The 25036-nt window shown below is 43.8% G+C and overlaps 2 protein-coding genes across 7 annotated transcripts in view; one reads left to right on the forward strand and one right to left on the reverse strand.

Annotated features, from left to right (window-relative positions):
* The window catches only part of AARSD1 (alanyl-tRNA synthetase domain containing 1), a 76408-nt gene extending 56119 nt beyond the window's left edge, over positions 1-20289 (forward strand). Inside the window, exons 1-13 of one of the 6 annotated variants that reach the window (XM_075846274.1) lie at positions 4219-4321; positions 4950-5061; positions 6020-6148; positions 6903-7062; positions 7138-7195; positions 7844-8000; positions 8386-8502; positions 9388-9518; positions 10625-10691; positions 13482-13573; positions 14820-14874; positions 17263-17357; positions 19548-20289. In XM_075846274.1, the coding sequence (XP_075702389.1) occupies positions 5023-5061; positions 6020-6148; positions 6903-7062; positions 7138-7195; positions 7844-8000; positions 8386-8502; positions 9388-9518; positions 10625-10691; positions 13482-13573; positions 14820-14874; positions 17263-17357; positions 19548-19695 (1248 nt within the window). In that variant the 5' untranslated portion in view covers positions 4219-4321; positions 4950-5022 and the 3' untranslated portion in view covers positions 19696-20289. The other 5 variants (XM_075846276.1, XM_075846279.1, XM_075846275.1 and 2 more) reach the window with 5 other exon arrangements.
* Positions 1-25036, reverse strand: part of RPL27 (ribosomal protein L27) — a 397834-nt gene that overhangs the window by 35555 nt on the left and 337243 nt on the right. The window lies entirely within an intron of this gene.

The following is a 25036-nucleotide window of genomic DNA, read 5'->3' on the forward strand; positions in this document are numbered from 1 at the left end:
CACTAAATACAAATGAGTTTTGGTTTGTGACGTTTTTTTTGTTGCTTTTCTTATGGTCAATGGTATTTTCTTCAGAATGCAGCATGCTCTTTTTGTGGCATTTTTGGTGCCATTTTTTATTTAGTGTCATATTGTACATGCTTTTTTTCTGCTGTTTTTGAAGTCCTAAAGAGAAGCCTATAGGATAAACACCATAAAAATAAGCATATACAAAATAACACTAAATAAAAAACACCACCACAAACGACAGAAAAAAACCGCTGTTACATTTTACGAAATGCTGGCGTCTTAACATGCGATTTTTCATGCAGTTTAAAACGCCAGAGGAAAAAAATCTTTGTCTGTTGGAGGCCTTAGTCCAGCGCAGAAGATATCCCAGTAGAAGCCTCATGCACACAGCCGTAGCCGTGTGCGCAGCCCGTGATTACGGCACGGTCGGCCGTGGAGTGTCATCCGTGGCCCGTCTGCGAATCACAGACTGTGCACACATTGATATAAATGAGCCCAGCCAATGCACGGACCGTGGAAACCATGCTAGTGTGCATGGGCCCATAGAAATGAATGGGTCAGCAATTCATCCGCATTTTTGCGGATGAATTGTGCACGCAAAAACACGTTTGCGTGCATGAGGCCTTACATAGCACATAGATTGTATTACTTCCCTATGAAATTAAAGTAGTTCTACCCGGATAAAGATCCCTATTGCCCTAAGTGAGGAACATTAAATCCAGATGATTTACACCTTTTTTGGCACTGCCCCAATTCGAAAGTATTTGGGGAGGGGGGTATACTCCACATAATAAATTATATGTTAGGGTGTGTTCACATCACCGTTAGGTTCCGTTGATGGGTTCCGTCAGATCTTTCCGTCAGGGGAATTCATCAACGGAAAGGCAAACTGAAACCATAGCTTCCGTTAGCATTAGGGTATGTTCACACGCACTAATTACAGACGTAATTCGGGCGTTTTTGCCCCGAATTACGTCCAAAAAATGCGGCTTGAAAGCGTTGACAAACATCTGCCCATTGAAAGCAATGGGCAGACGTTTATCTGTTCACACGAGGCGTATATTTACGCGCCGCTGTCAAATGACGGCGCGTAAATAGACGCCCGCGTCAAAGAAGTGACCTGTCACTTCTTTGGGCGTAATTGGAGCCGTTATTCATTGACTCCAATGAAAAGCAGCGCCAATTACGTCCGTAATGGACGCGGCGTTCAAGCGCCTGCACATGCCGGTACGGCTGAAATTACGGGGATGTTTTCTCCTGAAAACATCCCCGTAATTTCAGCCGTTATGGACGCTGTCGTGTGAACATACCCTTACCATTGATTTTTGAGATCTATCCTTAAGCTGCAGAATTTCTGTCCGGAATTTCTGTGCTAAAATTCTGCAGTATTAGGGCGGGTTCACACATGGCGGAATTCCACTTAAATTCCGCTGCGGACACTCCGCAGCGTTAATCCGCAGCGGAGCCGTTTCTCCATTGACTTTCACTTTAAATTAGCAGTGTTCGTTTACACGATGCGTACAATTCCGCTGCGGAGCATAGGCTGCGGAGCGGAATTTGGTGTCCGCAGCATGCTCTGTCTGTTGCGGAGCAGTGGCGGACTCATGGCGGAATTTCTCCATTGACTTCAATGGAGATTCAAAGTTCCGCAATGAAGTCCGCAGCTGTCATGCACATGTCATGTGTGCTGCGGATACGTCTTGCTTTTTTAACTTGACATTTCTTCATTCTGGCTGGACCTATGTATTTCTAGGTCTACAGCCAGACTGAGGAAGTCAATGGGGCTCCCGTAATGACGGGAGCGTTGCTAGGAGACGTCTGTAAATAGTCACTGTCCAGGGTGCTGAAAGAGTTAAGCGATCGGCAGTAACTGTTTCTGCACCCGGGACAGTGACTACCGATCCCAATATACATGTATCTGTAAAAAAACATATAAGTTCATACTTACCGAGAACTCCCTGCGTCTGTCTCCAGTCCGGCCTCCCAGGATGACGTTTCAGTGTAAGTGACGGCTGCAGCCAATCACAGGCAAAGCACAGGCTGCAGCGGTCACATGGACTGGCGCGTCATCCAGGGAGGTCGGGCTGGATGCCGAAAGAGGGACGCGTCACCAAGACAACGGCCGGTAAGTATGAAAATCGTTTCCTTTCACTAGGGAAAGTGCTGTCCCTTCTCTCTATCCTGCACTGATAGGGAGAAGGGAAGCACTTTTCCCGCAGTCTGCAGCAGCTAGTCCGCATCAATGTACTGCACATTTTGTGCAGATCCGCTGCAGAATCTGCAACGCAGATTCTGTGCGGCATCGATGCGGACAGTTGCGGAGGAATTCCGCCATGTGTGGTCATGCCCTTAGGCCTTATTCACACAAATGTATCCGTTTTGCGTGTGCAAAAAATACTGCGTTGCAGTTCCGTGTGTCATAAGTGTTTGGTGCGTGGCTGCGTGATTTTCACGCATATGCCATCCTTATAACACGCGGTTTTGATGTTTAGAAAAATAAATTTTTTATTTATATTAATATATTTTTTCCTTCATTTCTTTATCTACTGTTGCGCGAATAATGTGCGACCCGCGGAAGTGCTTCCGTGTGAAGTCAATGGGTGCGTGATGGTGCGTGATGCGCGAAAAACGCCCAAGTATAGGACATGTCGTGAGTTTTACGCAGCGGACACACACTGTGTGAAAATCACGGACTGTCTGAACGGCCCCATTGACTAACATGGGTCCGTGCGACGCACGTGATTTTCACGCGCGTATCACGGACGTGAAACACGTTCGTGTGAATTAGGCCTCAACACAAGATAATTTTACACCCTGCAGTTTGAGAATCTGCACCGCAGGTCAATTTCCACACATGTTTTCTGCAGGTTTTTTTCCGCAGTTTGGATGAGATTTGTTCAATTCTCATCCGCTCTGCTGCTACTGTAATAAGCTGCGGAATTTCCAGGCAGAAATTGCGTACGGAAATTCTGCAGCATTTCCGTCAAATGTACAGCAGGCGTTATGGTGTGGGGGGAGCAAACAGCCTGCGAACATCAGACTCAGAATCGATTTCATTGCTGACAGCCTAGCATCACAGCTTCAGGCCCCATGCACACGACGGTAAAATCACCCGTAATTACGCTCCGTAATTACAGGACCATTCATTTCTATGACCGACGGACACCTTCCTGTATATTTACGGGAAGGTGTCCGTGCCGTAGAAACTTGGCGAAAATAATAGGACATGTCCTATTTTTTTATTTTACGGACCGTGCTCCCATACTTTATAATGGCAGCACGGCCTGTAAATACGGGTTGTAATTACGGGCACAGTCGTGTGCATGGTGCCTCAGCAAGTGGTGGCGCCCATGCAATATTGGCAGCTATATGAGGACGGATGTGTATTACTGGAGCCTGTAGACACACATCATAGTGATCACTTATTTCATGAAGGAGCTATGGTGTAGAGGTCACACGTACTTCACGCTATAACGTTTTTCTAGTTCCCTCTGCTGGGATAACCACAGACTATAAATACGCCATAGAAAGGTACATTCACCTGGACTGTAGTAATGTGGTACTGTTGTGCAACACATTTTTTTTTTTTCATTTTCTTAAGGCCTCATTCACACATTATTTTTTTCAGTATTTTTAAATGCTTGTTAAAAAACCGCCATGAATTTAAATTGTTTCCATTGCCTATTTTACAAAACTTTATAGATGCATTTTTTCTCTGGTGTTTTTGAAGTCCTTTAGAGATGCATATGGAAAAACCCCCATACCCATACATTTCCCATACAGTGGGCGATAAACCGGGAGCGTTCACCGTTTTCTTGGGAGCCCTACATCATGATAACGACCTCTTTGCATACCCTCTATTGGGGTATATATAATAGACAGTCAATGTGCCCTAATAGTGTATAAAAAAAGGGGCTGTCATAGTACTAGTATACTAGTATAGTACCATTAATACAAATACTGTAGTGCCAAAAACGCACACAAAACGGTACATGTGAAGGTACACGGGTCCCTAGGGTATATACATGGCGGGGCTGACAGTGTTTTCTATAACGTGTATTTTAGTTTTGCTCTGAAACACGGTAGCTTCATCTTTTATTAATACACGTTCGTTCCTTGCAGAAGTCTCCTGCAATAAATATAGGAAAAGGAGACGGCCGCGTAATCAGAACCGGCTGATGGAAAATGACCCAAGACGGCATCCGTAGGGAGGAAGACGCACAGTATTCTGGGATTTGTAGTTTCGTCCTTCGCTGTAGTCCCCGGCATTGGCAGCTCCTGGATGACTTTAGACATAAGGCTGAGCTGTAGGGTGAAGCGGGTGTGGTGTGCTATGAAGCGGGCTGGTGGTTTCTGTACATGGGCTGTAATGAGACGTATATACTCTATACGTGTGATTTATATGCGTTCTATTCCTGCTTCTGTGAATATCCTTTATAGTTGGAGTTCCCCTTTCTAAGGTTTTTTTTATGACTATTATTTTTGCATTGTGGGATAAGTGGTAGAAGCAGAACTGCTATGTAGAAAGTAAAGCCGTCTATAAATCCGTTTCTGGAGCAGCTGGGTGACATTACGGCTCCTGAACGTGCGGTCATCCATCTTTCCAATACTTCTGAATGACATGCAATGATACGTTATTTTTCCCTTATATTTGCCACGTGACTGGGGAGATTTGTCACTTTAGAAAGCCGGGTCATCGCACTTGTGAGTGTAGTAAATGCCGCCACGTTGGTTGTCACCCGTCTGATATCGCTAAGATGTGGACAAAATGTTGCATAAATTGGCAGAGGTGACAAGAATGAATATTTTCTGCCCTTTTACCCCCATATGGCGCTACGTGATTGGCAGTGTGCGGATATTGTTTCCTCGCGTTGTCGTCGTCTGTACTCGTTGGAGTTGCTATTGTTTTATTAGTATTCCTGTATTTTTCTTCTTCTTAGGCGGAGTCGTTGCCTTCACATCGAGCTGCTGCATGAGTTTACATGATCTAATATCTCGTCTCCTAGAGATAATATGGCGTTCTTTTGTCAGAAGGACAGCTATGCCACAGAGGTGAGTGTGTGATGACGAGGGGCTCCTGTGGTCAGTTAGTGCCTCCGGGCAGACCGTCAGAGTTATCTATATTGTTGGAGCAGATGTCATTTTAACATTCCTGTGACGTAAAACTGATGTGCAGTTGGGAGCCGCTTCCTATCGAATATCTAGGATGGCCTGATGGTCACTAAACGTCTCACTGCAGGTTGGATTTGAAATTGTCCGATCCTTTGGTTCCCATGAGATAAGCGGTTCCAGATTCTGTCAGCCGCTTATCTTCTTCAACAACATGTACGATTGGCTCAGCTGACAGCTATAATATGTCTATCGACAGTTTTGGGGCTATGTCAGATGGGTGGACTCACCATGCAGTGTCTTTTCTCTGTAGGGATTGTTGCTTATACTTTGGGTACTCCTGCATCAATAGGAGAAATATTTTCACAGCTTTTTTAGGGATGATATTTCATCTTCGTGTGTGTGTGTGTGTGTATATGTGTGTATATATATATATATATATATATATATATATATATCCAGCCCTGCAGTGTTCATTTCTAGTGATTTGTGATGTACTCTGAGGCTGGATTCACACGACCATGTTACGTCTGTAATGGACGGAACGTATTTCGGCCGCAAGTCCCGGACTGAACACACTGCAGGGAGCCGGGCTCCTAGCATCATAGTTATGTACGATGCTAGGAGTCCCTGCCTCGCTGCAGGACAACTGTCCTGTACTGTAATCATGTTTTCAGTACGGGACAGTAGTTCCACGGAGAGGCAGGGACTCCAAGCGTCGTACATAACAATGATGCTAGGAGCCCGGCTCCCTGCAGTGTGTTCGGTCCGGGACTTGCGGCCGAAATACGTTCCGTCCATTACAGACGTAACATGGTCGTGTGAATCCAGCCCCGCGGTGTTCATTTTTAGTGATTATTATAATTGTCACTGGTTTTTAAGACTTCCACTTGTTTGTCAGTTGCGGACAGAAGTGGTGTCTTGCAGTCCTGCTCAACTGAAGACTGAGAATGGAGGGAAGAAGGAGACGCTGTCTGGATACAATATTATATTGAAGGACACTGTTCTGTTCCCGGAAGGAGGTGGACAGGTAAAAATAAGTTGGCGTGCAAAAATAAATTATTCTAAAAACTGAGAACTAAAGGTCCTTTTACACGGCTTGTCGTGGGCCATCAAAACGAGCGCTGATCCAAGAGACAGCTCGTCAACCGGCGCTCCTTTCACAAGAAGCAATGATCAATTCTGTTACTCCGATCGCTCGTCCCCTTACATTTCCATCATGTCAGGAGCCCATCTCCTGCTTTACACGGCGAGATGTGCTGCCCACTAGCGACAGTTTTATTGGCCGCATAAAAGATCAGATCACCCGATGAATGAGCATTGACTTGTTTATCAGCTGATCGTTGCCCTGTTTACACAGAGCAATTATCGGGAACGAGCATTTATATGAACACTCATTGGCCCGTGTAATAGGGCTATAGTCGATGCAGTATTACTTGCCAATCATTCAAATGAATTGCTGCCCATTTGGTGCACAGATGTGCCCGATCCACTAGAGCGGGAGATGCTTTTACTTAGCAGCTGTGTGCTCTGGTTCATCGCAGCCGGACCAGTATCGTGTTCGTATGCCCTCATAGGATCAGAATCGCTGAGCGGGCACGTGTGTTGACTTTTTCTCGCTGTGCAAATGTTAAGTGTCTGCGATATCTTGTACTGTTGGGGGATGGGTGACATTTGGCTGGGGCATCTTATAGATTCTCGAGAATAACGTGGTGACCGCTACCCTTTATGCTTTCTTGTGTATGTATAATGTGTATACCCACATTCCTCATCTTTTCTACCAGCCTGATGACAGAGGATTCATCTGTGATATTCCGGTGCATCGTGTCACCCGACTAGGCCCAGAAGCTGTACATTTTGTATCGTCTCCCTTGGAGCCAGGTTCAGAAGTACTGGTTAAGATCGACTGGAACCGCAGATTGGACCATATGCAGCAGCACTCAGGTGTGTACTCCATAATTCACTAACAGAAAGGCCTATGGTTACCGCTCTATATTATCTCATGTCTGTCTTCTCCAGGCCAGCACCTCGTCACAGCCATCGCAGACTCTCTGTATGGGTTCAAGACCACCTCGTGGTAAGGAAGACCTTTATCTTGCAGTTTTTACAGTTTTCTCACATTCGGTGAGGAAGATGGTTCATTGAGAGGAAATCGTTGTCTATTTTACTTCTCTTGGCCAATCCGCTTCAATGAGAAGACTCTCGCTGATTGGCTGAAGGAAGGGAGATATGCAAGTCCTCCATTACACTTCACCGCCAAGACCAGAGCAGAACAGCGAGAACACTAAAAAGCTCCAGATCCATTGCATGACGAAAACCAACGGCGAACGACGGAACCCTTCAACTTTTTTAATGGTTTCCGTCAGAAATGACGGACTCTAACGGAGCCTCCCACGCAGATGTGAACAAGACCTAAGATGTTTGAATTAAGGTTCATAATGGATTCACCTTACAGCAAAACTCGAGCTAGAAAAAAAACATTCCTACCTCAGCTGGCAAAAGTAATGGGCACTGCTGGTCCTAAAAAGCAAAGCTTCATCCTATGTCTGCTGCTAGGGCAGGGTTGTCATCTGTTTATGTTGACTGTTTTTTTTTTGTACTAAGCATTTTGATTATGGCATTGGGGGTGTTCTAGTCGCACATTTGTGGAATTACCCCGAGTTTGAACACGTGTTCCAAAGTTTCTGAATTGTGGTTAGTTTAATAAGACTTCTTTAATTTACAGGGAGCTGGGACGACAGCGCAGTTCTATTGAACTGGACACCCCAACGATAAAAGTCGAACAGGTGGAAGCTATTGAACAGCTGGTAAACCAAAAGATCCGCCAGCGCGTGCCCGTCATTGTGAGAGTGGTTACTACAGATGATCCTGAATTTAACCTAGTAAGCTTACAGATCTGGAGACGTACTGGATGGACAGGACTTGTCATATACAAACCTAAAATCTAACAGCCCTAAATGGTTCTACAAGTGACTCTGGTTCATGTGATTAAGTGCCAGTACCTGACTGCATACAGAATCTTTGGGACTTTATATGAGCAAATTGCTGAGCTGACTTTTGTGTTGCATGTGCTGCACTGTCCCTACACTTTGCATTGCTATATTATGCAGTCTTGTGACATATTTTCGGTATTGGAGATTCTCTCCATAGTGAAGATTTGTTGTATTTCTCTTGTTCGGTTGACATTATTGCTGCTTTAGAACCAATGTTTTATATTCTAAGATATCTGTGTATTTGTAGTTGCTTTGAACTTGCTCTATCTTTTAGGTTCGAAGCCGAGGTTTACCTGATGACCATGCTGGTCCGGTGAGAATAATTGACATAGAAGGAGTCGATGCAAACATGTGCTGCGGTACCCATGTTGCTAATCTCAGTGACCTCCAGGTAAGTAGAATTATATAATCCATATATATATGTAAGATTTTGTCTCAAGAGACAGCTGTTTTATCACAGAAGTCCTTGAACCAATCTTCAGCTCACCCTGAGTAGAGCCAAAGAGATCACATCACAGCCAAAGGAGCGCAGCTCTCGGTTGGGCGCTTCTGCCCCTTCCTTTCAGTGATCAGCGGAAATCTCAGCACCCGTGCCCCCACCGATCAGAACTTCTGACATGTCACTGTAACATGTGAAAAGCTTTATGAAAGGGCAGTTTCTCTTTAATCATTGCATAATGAAATGGTCTGCAACTTTCTAATATACTATGTTTTTCAATTCCTCAGTTTTCAAGATCTCTGAATGCAGTCTATGAATGGGAACACTATTATTTCAATTTAAAGGCTGAAAACCTGTACAGGCCTAAAGATCTGTTCACATTAGAGTTGGGGTTCTTTTCATTGGTTCCATTCAACCTGTCCGTCAGAGGAACCGATGAACGGAAACTATCGCTTCCAGTTGCATTACCATTGATTTCAATGGTAATGCTTCCGTATTAGTGAATTTGTTTGTTTCCGTTCCGTAAAGTCTCTGTTTTTTTCACGGAAACAATATCTCAGCTGACAGCACTATTAACGTTATTAATATGCAGTGCGGCTGTCATATCTTGCAACCTACAAAGGGCTGAGGGGTTCTCGGGTCTATGTTCTGACCCCAGCCTAAATTATTATTAATGCCCTAATGAATAAGAATTATAACTGCCTTTAGGCCCATAACCTTCCTTCCTTTTTTTTTTTTTTTTTCTCATTTGTATGACGTTTCTGATGAGTTGTAACATAAAGTTCATACGTCTGGTTTGTGCAATTTTTTTTTATTTTTCCAATGTAACTTCTACAGGTGATAAAGATTTTAGGCACCGAAAAAGGAAAGAAGAACAAGAGTAATTTAATATTCATTGCAGGAGAGAGAGTATTAAAATCCGCTGGCCGGAGCTACAGTGTGGAGAAGTCTCTGACAGCCCTTTTAAAGTAAGATCTATGTGGAGTGTAATACTCTGTAGTTATAATTCTGGTTGTAGTGTCTACTAGTGTTCATACATAGTCCTGTACTCACTCTAGAAATATCACTCAAATATTACAGCACCCCCAGTGCTCACACTACCGGATACACTCTTAATATTCAGTCCGAAGCTCTGATAGTGGGTTCCTTGACTGCAGTGGGGAATGGGATTATTTGTTTAAATACCATGGGGTGTATAATGTTCTTAGATCTCTATGTGAAATAAAAAAGAATCGCATATAAACATACATCTTTCTTATGTATCTGGTCAAACAGAATGAGGGGCATTTTGATAGTCCTGAAATCAGAACTTGGGGACCCAGATTTGAACAAAGAGTAGGAAGTGTTTTACGGGAAACATTTATTTAAGCCGGGTTCCCACGGGTCGGATACGTTGCGTAAAACTATGCAGCGTATCCGACCTAGAACTCGCAGCACATTCCGTCTGAAAAAAAGAAGCGAATGAAAAAATAAAATAAAAAAGTTCATACTTACCCTGTGCCATAGTTGTGACGACCATCCCTCCATTGTCTGTGCAGTCCAGCCTCCTGTGGTGACACTGCAGCCCGTGTGACCTCTGTAGCCTGTGAATGGCTGCAGCAGTCACACGAGATGAAACGTCATCCCAGGAGGCTGGCCCGGAAAAAGAACAGAAAGCGTCGCTGCGACAATGCCGGTGGTAAGTATAAGATTTTTTTAACGTTAGTTTTAAATCAAAAAGTTGTGATTTTTTTTGCGGTGGAATCGCAGTATTTCTGCCACAATTTGGCTATTTGAGAGCTTTACAGCCATTGAATTCAACAGAAAAACAACCAAAACGCAGCATAAATTGCCTGTTGTGAGTTTTAAAGAGAAAACCCTTTAAGTGATTCTCTTGGGATTGTGACTTTACAGCTCCGATATAATTCACGTTCTTTTATTCTGCTGCACCTCCCACCCGCTACGTTGTCTGCACCTGGGGATAGGCCTCTCCATCTTGTTCTAATGTATACGATACATGCTGATAATTCTCCTTATTGCCGTGACCATTTGCAACTTTCGCATAGTAAAATTCTGTCTGCTCTGCTGTGCACAGGAATGGACCAGAGGAACACATAGAAGCTGTGGAGAAGTTGCAGAAATCTGTGAAAACGCTTCAGAAGGTACAGACATGATGTGCTGGCTGGAATACGTTATAGTAATAGAAGTGCTGCATATGTATTCATGCCCAATCTGATTCCTTGGTGCATCTTAATATCTACCTGTGTTGTGAAGGTACCTTGCATCAAATATTAAGTTGCTAACTAACAGTTTCCTAATATATATTTTTTTACTCTAATATAATTGCTCTGTTTCCACAAGTGATCCAAAAAGGAAGCAAGGCAGCCCGTGGTGTAACCATAGGGGTCGCAGCAGTCGCAATTGTGACCGGGCCCTGAAGCCGGGGGGCCCACAGCCTCTCACACCACATCAATGAAAAGTTACTATAGTAACTGGAGCCTATGTAATAAACTACACGGGCCCCTGTTACTATAGTTACTGACAGTACTTACCCCCCCCCCCTCTTTCCTGTGCGCAGCAGAGGTTCTGACGTCTCGACGCTATGTGCTGCGCACAACATTCCGACCTTGGATGGAGTCAGGACCTCCGCTGCGGCCGAAGAGTAGGGTAAGTTTAATATTACTGTCTGCTTGCTGATGAGTTGGGGTCGGACTCCCGGGTCCCCCACCAATCAGCTGTTTTGAAGGGTGGCAGCGCTCATATGAGCGCTACTTCCCCTTCATTCCGGTCACTTTCTCACACTGAATTGCCGAGACGGACGTGTCAGCGATTCACAGCGTGAGCAAGTAAGGGAAATGAAGGGGAAGCAGCGCTTGTACGAGCGCTGCACCCCCTTCAAAACAGCTGATTGGCGGAGGTCTGGGGAGTCGGAACCCGACCCATCAGCTATTGATGGCCTATCCTGAGAATAGGCCATCAATGTTCAAGGACTGGACAACCCCTTTAAAGCCTACCGTGTGTTAGGCTTAGATATAGGGCCCCAGCTTATACTGCATAAGATTACTATCTGCTGGACCCTGTATCTAAGCCTACATTAGGCTTAGATACAGGGTCCAACAAACCGTATCACACATGCACATGGGCCCTGTATCTAAGGCCCTGTTCACATCACCGCTGCCCTTCCGTCATAAGTTTACATCGGGTTAACCCTTCAAAGGAAAGGCAAACGGAAACCTTAGCTTCCGTTTGCATCACCATTAATCTCAATGGTGACGGAAACGATGCTAAAGGTTTTAGTTTGTCACCGTTGTGAACAGGTTCCGTTGTTTTGGCGGAATCAATAGCGCAGTTGACAATGCAAAACAACGGAATCCTGTCACAGCGGTGACAAACGTAAACCTTTAGAATCGTTTCCGTCACCATTGAGATCAATGGGGAGGGAACCGGAAGCGGAGGTTTCCGTTTGCCTTTCTGTTGAGGGGTTACCCGACGGAAGGGCAACGGTGATGTGAACAGGCCCTTACTAATGTTTTTTTTTTTTGTTTGTTTTTTTACAAGCTCGGTCGTTGGACTACGTCAGATTCGAAGACTACTTTGACGGCTTTTTTTTTATTCTTAATAAAATGGTTAACGGGGGTTTTTTATTTCAATAAATCAATTTTATCTAGGTCTTTGTATTTTTTTTTTAAACTTTATCGCTACCGCCTTAGTAATGGCTGCTGATTGACAGCGTCCATTACTAAGGCGGGGCTTAGTGTTAGCCGGTGAAAAGGCTAACACTAATCCCCCATTATTACCCTGGTAACCTGCGCTACCAGGGGAGCCGGGTCCGATCCAGTACCCAACCATCTGTAGTGATGGGCGGGCACTGGGGTGGCCGCAGGCTGGTATTATTAGGCTGGGAAAGGCCAAAAACAGTGGCCCTTCCCACCCTGGTAATGCTAGGCTGCTGCTGTGTTGTATCTGGCTGGTTATGAAAAATGGGGGGGACCCCCACATCATTAAAAAAATAATAATAATAATAATTGTAAAGAACAGATACAACAGCCAGATACAACATAGCAGTAGCAGCCTAGCATTACCAGGGTGGGAAGGGCCACTGTTTTTGGGCTTTCCCAGCATGATAATACCAGCCTGCGACCGCGCCAGTACCCGCCCGTCACTACAGATGGTCAGGTGACGGTGGGTACCAGGGTTATAATGAGGGTTAGTGTTGGCCTCTTCATGTCTAACATTAATCCCGCCTTAGTAATGAGTGTTGTCAATCAGCCAGCGGCCATTACTAAGGTGGTGGTAATAAAGTTAAAAAAAAATACAGAGACATAGATAAAATATTTTATTGAAATAAAAATCCCACACAACCCTCATTAACCATTTTATTGAGAATTTAAAAAAACGCTGTTATCGAAGTAGTCCTTGAATTTGAAGTAGTCCAACAACCGAACTTGTAAAAAAACACAAAAATAATTAGTGACACACAAAAAAAAGCAAAACAATTCTTATACTTACCTTTCCTGGGTCTACCTCTGACTGCTAGTGCTACATTGTTGGGTCACTTAGGAGACCCAGCGATGCAGCCGAAAGCTGCTGGCCATCGGCTATGAGAAGTGGGGGGAGCCCTAAAAGTACCTTTGCATCGGGGCCCATGAGCCTTTAGCTACGCCCCTGAAGGCAGCCACAAGTAATATACATAATGTGCTACTTCTCCTGCATCAAGTGTTAGACCACCATTTATATTCTGTGGTGTACGGGTGGGACACAGATCATAGATTGCTGACAGGAAGGCAAGAATGATTGTTAACCCCCATAAACTGTTTCATTATCACTAATACAGACATGTCAGAAGATGTGACCGGTCCTCTTTTACCATTACATTGGTTACAGGAAATAACTATATGGACATTGGGTGATGATGATGATTATCATCATATGTATTTTGTATTGTCTTTCAGAATAATCTGATGTTATTGAGAGATCTCGCTGTCCTTACAGCCCAGAGCTTTAAAAACAGCCCAGACAGAAGCAAACTATTCTCCTTACACAGGTGAGGGAACCCTTGACTTTGTAGTCAGCAACCTCTCTCCCTTGACCCTGTTATGTCTTCTTAAAGGCTATGGACACCTTTGCACTTTGATTAAAACATTTTTAACATTTTGCTGTTGTACAGTCTGTGTAACTCAGCTGGTTGTCCTGCTTATTCTGACATCACACACTGCTTCTGGCTGTTTCGTCTTTCAGTGTTAGGGTATGTTCACACGCTAGCTGTCATTTACGGCTGAAATGACAGCCTGTTTTCAGAAGAAAACAGCTGCGTCGTTTCAGCCGTAAATGCTCCTCCTCGTAATATACGAGGCGTCTGTGACGCTCGTATATCTTGAGCTGCTCTTCATTGAGTTCAATGAAGAAAAGCTCAAATTACGTTGCAAAGAAGTGCCCTGCACTTCTTTGCCGAGGCAGTCAATTTACGCGTCGTCGTTTGACAGCTGTCAAACGACGACACGTAAATGACAGGTCGTCTGCACAATACGTCAGCAAACCCATTCAAATGAATGGGCAGATGTTTGCCGACATATTGTAGCACTATTTTGAGGCGTAAAACGAGGCATAATACGCCTCGTTTACGCCTGAAAATAGGTCGTGTGAACCCAGCCTTAGAGACCATAGCAGGAGGTTGTACACAGCAGATGGGGAGCAGAGCACTCGCAAGTCTTTTTGCAGGGGAGGAAAGGTGGAGCGATCACACAGACTTGTTTATTAGTGTAGAGAGAAAGGAGAGCACCCATGGCAGACTGTGCAGGGGGCAGAATGGGGAAATCGCACAGTACTCCGCATTGGTGTGTGTCAGCAAAAGGGAAGGGATCCCTCATGGCCTGTAGAAGTAGAAAGCAGTACAGAAATGAAGCTGTTCTGATACATGAAAACTAGTGAAGGCAGCAGCATCCTGCACACACAATCTTACATCCAGCATGTGTTACTGGGGGGGAAACCCAACATGAAAAAAAAAAAAGTCGGAAAATAGGAGCAGGTTGCAAACTTCATATTAGAGAGTCTAAAAATGAATAAAGGAATGAATGCTTTAAACTTAGAGCAACTTTTTTAATTCAAGGCAACCACCATATGTAAAAATATTTTTTTTCATGTAAAAGGTGTCCATAGCCTTTTATGATAGTTGTTCGTTATCTCGCTCAATGTTTTCGATTGACTGTTTGAGGTGTTAATCAATGTTCCCATACTACTTTGTTAGTTTGTAACACTGGCCTGATGACTATATTATTTCATTTCTTGAACAGAAAAGAGGGAGATAATGAATTTATGAATATTATCGCAAATGAGATTGGCACAGAGGTGAGTACAATTCCATTAATCTGGCATCAGTCCATAAACCTGATAGTCCTGATTGACTCTTAAGGTGTGGGAAATAAATGTTCCTTCTATCTTGAGGGCATATTGGCAGCTATCTCTGAAAGGGGTTGACTCACAAATACTACCCCTTTTTAAATAGAAGCGGGCCCAGCTATCAACTGATCACCCTGGTCCAGCTTATTTAACCCCTTGCGGTCAGCTGTTCTAAAATGAATGGCCGACCATGTAATGCATGAATAGGTCCACCAGATCGGCTCCTTGTTTTGGATTATAGAAAGGGGTCCCAAGCGGGATCGGTTTGACATTTCTTTGCACTAACACATTGCAGGACATAAACATGTAGGTTGACCCTGATAGTTTGACTATTTTCATCCTTTACTCTGTGACTGTACTTTATATCCAGAATGAAACACGGACATCACCTGTTACTATTCGATGTGACCTCTAGAGGGCAGAGTGTACTTTATACCGGATGGGAATTCACTGAATCTTCAAGTCTTGCCTGATGTGAAATAGTAAAATAATAGAAATAACTATAGGTAGGATAACCATTTTGCTGATTCACTAAACCATTACCGATTCGCCAGCTATGAGAATTCATTAGGCAAATCGTTTTTTCCATGTTTGAGATTCACTTTTAATGATTTTAAGAGAATAACCGGTGAATAGTTTCTCTCATTGTATTCAATGGCCAGCAAAATGTAAACCGTTTTACAAACGAAAAATTGCTCCCCTTTACCTAGAGCACCTAGATTAATGCAATATAAAATCCGCAGCCTCATTCTTCCAGACCCCCCTTTCCTATATACAGCCGTATCAATCTCTCTGTACCTTTTTAGTTGGAAACCGTTAAAATCCCTTGTTTCCTGCGGTAATATGGAGGCCACTGGAAAGATCTGCGTAGATTCTCAGCACTTTTCATAAAATAGCCGATACATAAGCCAAACCTCCGACATAGCGAGAGGCTGTTGGATCCTGCTGCGTGTACACCATGCTGACATATAACACCACAATGTTTTTTCTTTGTAGCCATCAGTTCTTTCTCTGACAATATACTCCTATCTTTTGTATGCTTGAATTAAATCTTTAATCTATACCATAAGCTTCAAATTACAGATTCATTGGAAGATAAGTCAGTCCAAGTGAGGAACACAACAGGCCTCATGTATAGGAGAGGAGGAGAGGGGGGGGGGGGGGGGTAGTGCGGGATCATTTAGGTTATCACCCTTTCCCTGCTCCTTCCTGACATTGAAAGCCACCATTTATTCTTGTGAGTCCATCCACTTCCATTGAGCCAACCGATAGACTGGTGTGGCATGTTTCTGGAAGAAAGCAGCCATGTTTTTCTAATCCGTACAGCCCCTTTAATCATTGTAGAAGTGAAAAGATGCCCAACTTTCTAATCTACTTTGTTTCAGTTCCTCATCATTTCCATGATATGTTTGCTGTCAGTGAATTAGAACGCTCTATACCTTGTCCTGCTCTCCGCTAAGGAGTGGATACAATCGTATCTAGTCCAGGTAAACAGTCTGATACATTGTAGCAAATGACCAGAGAGATTTGTGCTGCTGTTGATGTATTTAGCTCCGAGCATTGCCTGGACTGCACACAATCTACTTCTCCGCTGAGAACAGGACTAGGCATGTACCAGGTTACTGCCTCTGAATGTAAAAAACAATGTTCTCATTCACTGGCGGCAAACCAATAACGTAAATGGTGAGGAATTGAAACACAAAGTATATTAGAAAGTCGGATAAATTTTTTTATTTATAGTTTTTTTTTTGTCTTTAGCATTATTTATATAAAGCCGTAAAACCCCTTTCAGTTGTGACGTAATGTCCGCTTAAGAGCAGACCTGTTGGATAATCTGAGGAGTTATATTTTTATTGATGATTACACCAAGTGGACCAAACCATCTTATTGATTTTAAGGTAGTGGATCTTCCATTTCCCTTTAGGCCCTGTTCACACTGAGTTTTTTGGTGCGTTTTTTTTACGTGAAAACCTCGCCAAAAATCGGCCAAAAACTCCTCCCATTGATTTAAAAAAAAAACGCTTGAGGGGATAAAAGTGACATGACCTATCATGAGGCGTTTTCCGCCTCAAAAACCCAATTAAAATCAATGGGAGACAGAAAAAAAAACCGCTGCGAACAGCCGCGGCGGTTTTTGATGCGTTTTTTCCTTTGCCTGTTGAACAAAGAAGTAAAAAATAAAGCTGCAAAAAAGCGTAAGTAACGAGTAAAAACCGGAGCTGATTTTCCAGGCAGAATTTTCTGCCTGCAAAAAACTCTGTGTGAACTAGGCCTTATTGTGCTTTGACTTTAAGAAATGTATCACTCTGGGCTGATCTTTAATTGAATATATTACAGGACACAATTGTCTTCTTAACTGTTGGAGACGAAAAAACATCCGGGTTATTCCTACTTGCTGGTCCCCCAGAAATCATTGACCAAGTAGGACCTAGGTACGTCTTCATGTGTGTTCTCGAACGTTAACCTCTATGTTCAACTCCTGGTTTTGGGCTGTACTGCCACACCGTGCCCTTCCTGGGACTGGCGGGTTTGCTGCTTGTTGTCCTCCCACTTCTGAACCCTTTTGTGGAGTATGTATTATTTCTTATGCCCCTATGATTGTCTTTTTATGTTACTTCGCTCCATGTGCAAACCGGTATTACTGAGGAAATGGCGAGATTTTATGGACCACTATAATAACGTGTCTGCTGTGCTGTTATATGCAGAACATAAAAAGTTTTATTGCAGAAATGTATTGCACTTAAATCCCAGTCCTTTCATCTCTTTATCACCTCCTTCCCTTTGATGGCAGTGACCTACGGTACTGGTTGTGTAATTGGGCCTGTGGTCATAGTCATCTTTGGTCAGAGAGGTTGCAGCACACCCAGTGGTGTTCACCTTCATTGTCGGTAAATGTGGCAAAAAGGGCGAGTTTCCCCTTTCATTCAGGGGAAGGGCCGCCTTTGGTTCGGGAGTGCCTTATGGGAGAATTTAAATCCCCCACGGCTGCTTTCTCTCCTGCAGTTCAGTCATAGAAGTATAATGCACTAGCACCCGCTGAATGGCCCTCTGAATACCTAAAGGGGGGGCTTACAAGCTTGTGTTGTATGCAAAACAGAGCATCCCTCTTGGCTGATTGGCCAAGATGGATCACCTGACTCACTCACGGCACCTTCCTCCTTAATACAGTGGGGCAGATTTACTAATACTGTGTAAGATTTAGGGTATGTGCACACACACTAATTACGGACGTATTTCGGCCGCAAGTCCCGGACCGAACACAGTGCAGGGAGCCGGGCTCCTAGCATCATACTTATTTACGATGCTAGGAGTCCCTGCCTCGCTGCAGGACAACTGTCCCGTACTGAAAACATGATTACAGTACGGGACAGTTGTCCTGCAGAGAGGCAGGGACTCCTAGCATCGTACATAACTATGATGCTAGGAGCCCGGCTCCCTGCACTGTGTTCGGTCCGGGACTTGCGGCCGAAATACGTCCGTCAATTACGGACGTAATTAGTGTGTGTGCACATACCCTTAGACAGCGTAAACTTAGGCCAGGCAGTCAGAATTTATCAAAGTGGTGCACGCTGTTTGGTAAATTTGGCACATCTTGTAAGACCTGTTGGACACTTCTCTTTCTTATACCACCTCTTGGTTGGATTAGTTTAGGCCAGTTATTTACGTTAAAATTCTGGCACAATTTTGGTGCGTTGCAAGCTACACCCCCTCTTTTCTACATCGCGTCTCCTTTCTTGCTAAGCCAGACCTCCTTGTTTAAGTTGCAGCGCAAAAAGTTTGTCCAATTTAATAAATGTGGTGGACATCATGTGTGGCACAACTCTGGCTCGATTTTGATAGTAAATCTTCCCAAATTTATTCTAACCTACAGCCCCCTGAGGTTATCGCTAATGGGGCTTCTAATAGGTCTCCTATATTATAGAGATCTGTCTCCGGAACATATTCTCTTTAAAAACGACCGGCGTGTAAGGAATATGAGATGTTAAAGAAGTGAGAAAGCAAATCTCTAGCTGGGAAGCATAAAAGTGACTGCTGGGCCCTAGAAACACTTGTATCTCATTGAGGGGGGGGCTGCATTTCCTTTTCACATGAGACAACCCTTTAATTCTGAGAGGACCACCCCTATTCATATGCCCAATTATAACATATGGACGTAATAGAGGGGGGGGAGACACCCAGCTCTGACGGATACAAGCCATCCATGTACGGCCATTCATCTCAAAGTCCGCCTTGCCAAACTACATTTCCTCTGCAGGGGCAACGTCTGGCTTGTTGAGGCTTGAAAGCCGGCTCCTATGTGAAGGGGTTGACCTAATGTGATACGGTGTGGACTTGTATCAACTTCGCACCCTTCTGTACTATATCAATGGCCTTTTCAGTCGCTGGAGGAACGTGGAGATCTAATGGTGTCACCTGAATACTGAGGTGCCTGTTGCTAAGCAACGGCCTAAGCATTAGTCAAAAGTTGTAGTGGAAACGTTGTCCTCCTCTGCCTGTACATTTGTATTCGTTCGTACAGCTCCAGCATATTTTTCTGTAGTTCGCCATCCAAGAAATAAATTGGGTTAACAATGAAGGTATGGAGCCTTTCTATGATACCCTAATACTCTCCATCATTGCAGAGCTGCTAACATTTTGGATGGGAAAGGAGCTGGAAAGAAGGGACGTTTTCAAGGTAAAGCGAACAAGATGAGTCAGAGAGGAGAGGTGGAGAGTCTGCTGCAGGAAGCCATAAATGAAGAAGCGGCCGCTGCTGTCCTGTGCCAATAGACATTGTTCACCACTAGGGGGCACTACTGATCCAGTGTGAACTTTTAATAATGCAGGCCCCCATGAAAGATCAGTCATTAATTGTACATACTGTCATATACAAATAGATGTTTATGTAATCCCCCCCCCCCCCATACATATTTCTAAGTTGACCTGATAATAATCCATCTGAAAGGTTGTATTGTGGTTCAATGAAGGAATGAAGCCACATGGAAAATGCATCCAGCAGTTTAACGCAGTGCTGTGTATACTGATAGCTGTATACATATTAGTAGGAATACACAGAGCAAAGCAGCCGCTATCATTTACGCTGGGGCTACACTCGTCACAGTCTGTAAGAATGGAGTTGTGAGCATTTTTGTTTTCTTATGTTATTTATTTAAAAACAACTTTTTTTTTTTTATCCCTAAACATAATGCCACCCTTGACCGTGGGTATGGTTACTGGTATTGCCGCTCAGCCGTATTCACTGAACTGAGCTGCAATACCAGACACAGCCCATGAACAAGAGTGGTGCTGTTTCCAGCAAAAAAAACAAACACTTTTTTTTTTCTATTCCTGTAAAAACTGTTTTACCTGACCAGATGAAGTATGTTGGGGGGGGGGGGGGAGGGAATCTTTGCTCTATGTGTCAATCTACAACTAAAACATGCAATATGTGACTAGTGCAATAAAATGTCAGCAGCTGAATTATTTTAATAGTGTATGGGATTCTAGATGTAAGCTCCATGAAGAATGTGTCTCTGCAGAACTTGCTAACTATTTAAATGGAACCTGTCACCAGCATTTCACCTGTTGAACTCTCCTCACCCCTCGCTGGCCGCTGCTGTCAAAAGTTCATTGCCGTTCTCCCCGCTCCTAAACCTCTCCTCCTCAGACTGTAAATAATGGTCTGCAAACATTTTGCGCCTTTTATTGTAATAATCCGTCAGTCTCGTTTGTCCCTCACTTTATGTCCGCCCACCGCCGAAAACTGGCCTGCCCTGAATGCCGCAATCTCGTCTGAGATAGCGTGCATGCGCCAGTCATGTATGGTACAACACCCTTTCCTGCTTTGTTGGGGCCTCAAATCTAGTTACTGCGCATGCGCCGCTATGGTGTCCCATTGTGCGCACACATCATAACTGGACACTGATGCGCAAGTGCGGGATTTTGTGTGTGTTGGGGGGGGGGAGGGGCGAGGAGCTGTCAATCAAAAGTAAGGAGACTGAGTTAATTCGGAAAGGCTTGTGTAATGAAGATATGGCTCTTTTATGCTCATTAGATACAACACAGGAACACTAAAAGCTGAACACTAAAGCTACAGAGCCGACTAAGAAGACAATTCTAGGTTATATAGAAATGATTTTTCACCCACTACCACCAGGTATTGCAGGTTTAATAGGTGAAATGCTGGTGACAGGGTTCCTTTAGGCTGGGTTCACACACACTATTTACGGACGTAATTCGGGCGTTTTAGCCCAGAATTACGTCCGAAAATGTGGCTCAAAAGTGTCGGCAAACATCTGCCCATTCATTTGAATGGGTCTTACGATGTTCTGTGCCGACGGTCATTTTTTTTACGCGCCGCTGTCAAAAGACGCCCGCGTCAAAGAAGTGCCTGTCACTTCTTCAGACGTAAATGGAGCCGTTTTCCATGGAAAAACAGCTCCAATTACGTCCGTAATGGACGCTGCGAAAGACGCCTGCACATGCCATTATGGCTGAAATTACGGTGCTGTTTTCCCCTGAAAACAGCTCTGTGATTTCAGCCGTAACGGACGCTGCCGTGTGAACATACCCTAACTGTCTATGGGCCGTGGTAGGGCTCTCCGGGCATTTATTCTCTGGGGTGGAGGAAGGGGAGAGGACCAGCCGAGTTGTATTGTATTTTTTTTTCTGTAAGACCTACCTGTTTCTACTAGGGATAGGTTGTCAGTTGTCAGACACTCACCCCTCCTCCATTTTTAAAGAAATATTTTGCATTGAATTCTGTCGGATTTAAAATAGTCCAATGTCCAGTTGTTCGCTTTTAGTCGGTGTCTATGGGTAATGCTTATCAGCCATTTGTTTTTAGGGCACAGCTAAGATCGATGACTGTAGCTTATCTGCTTTGTCGGAAATCATCCTACTGTCTTATTAGAGGCTCAGGCTGCAGCTCTGTCCCCATTCTTTACACTGCATCTCTGCCTTTATAGCTTTGTTGCTATACTAGCTTAGGAAAACTGTATACAGAGAGATCATTTCAATTATAGGTTATATAGAAAGGATTTTTCACCCACTACCACCAGGTATTGCAGGTTTAAAGCAAAGACGAATTGATTTTGTCCAGGATTAAAAAAAAGAAAAAAAAAAAGTGTCCTTTTATTAAACACAGCGCCGTTCTTGTCCATGGGTTGTGTCCGGTACTGCAGCGAAGCTTCATTCATTTGAATAGGGAACAAGTCACCTTTGAGATCCATGGAATATGGGGAGGGGTGGGTCATCAACTCAAGTTTATGGGAACTCCAACCAGTGGCAAAGATGTTCTAGTGATTTCCCAAGAGCCAGACGCACTTTTATCCTGGGAATCATTCAAGGTCTTAACTGACGCCTCCACCAGTGGTATATTCTGGCATGTTTCCATAACACATCAGAAGGTAAATATAGAATTCCCCTTTAATTATTTTTATTTTTTTATGATGCTGGGAATGATATAAAGTGAACCCCACCATCTCAGGCAGGGTCACAACGAGGAAGCCAAATATATGAATGGACGAGCTTCATTGTTTGACATAAACAACTTGCTCCCTAAAGGCAGTATTGAATGCTGATCTTGCGTTAGTCACAGAATTTGAAGCCAAATCTGCTTGTACATGCACAAGACATTAAGATTTTGGCTTTCTAAACAATACATTTACTGGAAAAATATTTCTGACTGTGTTCTTGGCATGGAGCACCAATCATTAAAGTCTGTGTCCAGCCCAAAAAGTGGTAACAAAGTAACCAAATACTCTCACTACGCTCTTCTACAACTATGAGCCTCTCGGATAGGTCCCTGCCAATGGACTTCAAAACGTAAACATCAGTTCCAACAGATATTCTTGTAGTCATAAAGTGCGCGGGGAAGGGAAAATCAGGGAAAACTGATGCAACGAAACATAGGATAATTGCCTCTATGTACGGGGGCATGTCATTATCTGTATACTGGTATTAGATGGAATAAAATAACCTGTGGTAGAATACGTATGAGTGTTAACATGGCCCAATACCTTATGTAAGTTACCACATCACCTACTGTGCAAAAAATCCAATATTCTCAAGGATACCATGTTCTGCATATATCGGATGATGGTAGGCTGTATGCCCTATGTTAGGTCAGCGTGTCTGAAAAAAGAGGCATTAGTCATATTTTGCGTCAGTATTCTTAACTGTTGTTTCATAATTACATAAAACTGCTCACTTCGTATTCCCTATTCAGGCCTCTGGGTTCCAATGTTTGCAATCTGTGGATCCAGTATGCTTCCCTGCGTTTTAGTGTCTTAATCCTATCCCCTCCTCTCCTTGGGGCTGGTATATGCTCTGTCACCTGGAATTGTAGCTGCGAGATGTTGTGAGTTCTAGACGGAAAATGTGCTGGGATTTGTAGTAGGGTTTTGTTGCATCGTATGTTGCTCTTACCGTCAGCAAAGACCGTATGGGAACTGTTTTTTAGGCCAACGACGGGGCAGACGCCCAAGAAGAGGACGAGGAGAGGCAGAAAGCAATCAAGAACTATTTGCCCCCATATGTACAGGTCAACGATAATTAATATGCATGCCATTCGGTGACGGCAATCTGGGACACAATCAGGCCCCTTAAATAACATTTCACAATATTTATCAGAACCCACCATGTAGTGGATGTTACTGATTATACCTTCATCTACTATAATCCAGGCCACCACTATTTCTACCTCTAAACTTATCCTCCTAGAGACATAGGTTTCAAAAACCTACCAGATCTGCGCTACTATGGTTCCCCTTCAGCAGGACACGCCCGGGTCACGGCACAAGTGTTAGTTTGCTGTGAAACTAACCAGGAATACGTAACAGGGATTTCCCTCAGCAGACACACGCCCGAGAGAGTGGGAGTGGTAGGAGTCGGCGCCGGCCAATCAGCTGTTGGCTGGGCCGGGTCAGTATAGGGGTTATACCACGAGCATCTCTCTGGCAAGCAAATAGAACGCCCTCAGCGTGACGTTTACAGCTAGACGCACGCTGAGGAACGCCCACCGCCCGCCCTACACAGATATTTAAACCATGAGTGTTACACTCAAATTAGCGCCAAAACAAGCGGAAACCCGCCAGACTGATGACAGCGCCGATCATCTGGACATACCAGCGACCAGTGGGAACGAGGTACGACTATAATAGCCTTGCACTCTCTGCAGTTCTTTTACCCAGTTGCACCTGTGAGACGATAGTGAGCAGTGTACTTACCATATATTACCCAAGTTGCCCATCTAGAAAGTTTAAAGGAGTGACATTGTAATCTGATAACATATTAGCAGCCTGCAGCAAATGAGTACATGGGTTACCTAATATCTAACAGACTTACTATGTTAGCTAAGTCACTATGTGTTATCTGCCCACTTGATTATAAAACATTAATGTGTTGTACAAGGTATTATACCTACACAATAACAAGTGCACTATGTTTATCCTGCTATGTTTTGTTTCCTTAAATACTGGAGTCTAGATATTCCGTTTGAGAAAAAAAGCTTCGACATAACCGCCCACCAGTATACACTTTTCTTCTATCAGGGATCGGGCCAGCATGGAATATGATGATGGATACTGTCAATTATTAAATTATACCGTGTATTATCTAGATCTCTGGGAGACATTCCACTTTATACCGTATATCTGATCATATCGTGTCGCTGTGCCAAGGATTAGGATGTCATCCATCCACTTACACTCAATATTGTAGTTCATTACTTTATGATATGTACATCATTTATAATGTAGGAATCTCATATGCATTTTTGCCTTAGACCCTGTTCTTGTTGTAACACTATTATTTACGTTTGTTATTTTATATCGCATTTTATTTTTCAATTTAAATTTTATTTCTCACTTATGTCATGCGTTATGTTACTTTTATGATTTATATATGTATATGATGCAAATATACTTACGTGTAATCTTCTGTACACTTGTAGTGCCTGACGAAGGTCCTTTGACCGAAACGTTGCACGCACCAAACCCCGGGAATCCCCATGTGTTCGGGGATTCCGCTTCAGTTTCCCCTGATGTCACTGCCCAGATATGGACAGAGACATCAAGCGCTCTGTCCAGGAGCGGAATCCCCGAAAACACGGGAATTCCGCTCCTTCAAG

Source organism: Rhinoderma darwinii, chromosome 13 (assembly GCF_050947455.1).
Source record: "Rhinoderma darwinii isolate aRhiDar2 chromosome 13, aRhiDar2.hap1, whole genome shotgun sequence".
Taxonomy (NCBI): Eukaryota; Metazoa; Chordata; class Amphibia; order Anura; family Rhinodermatidae; genus Rhinoderma; species Rhinoderma darwinii.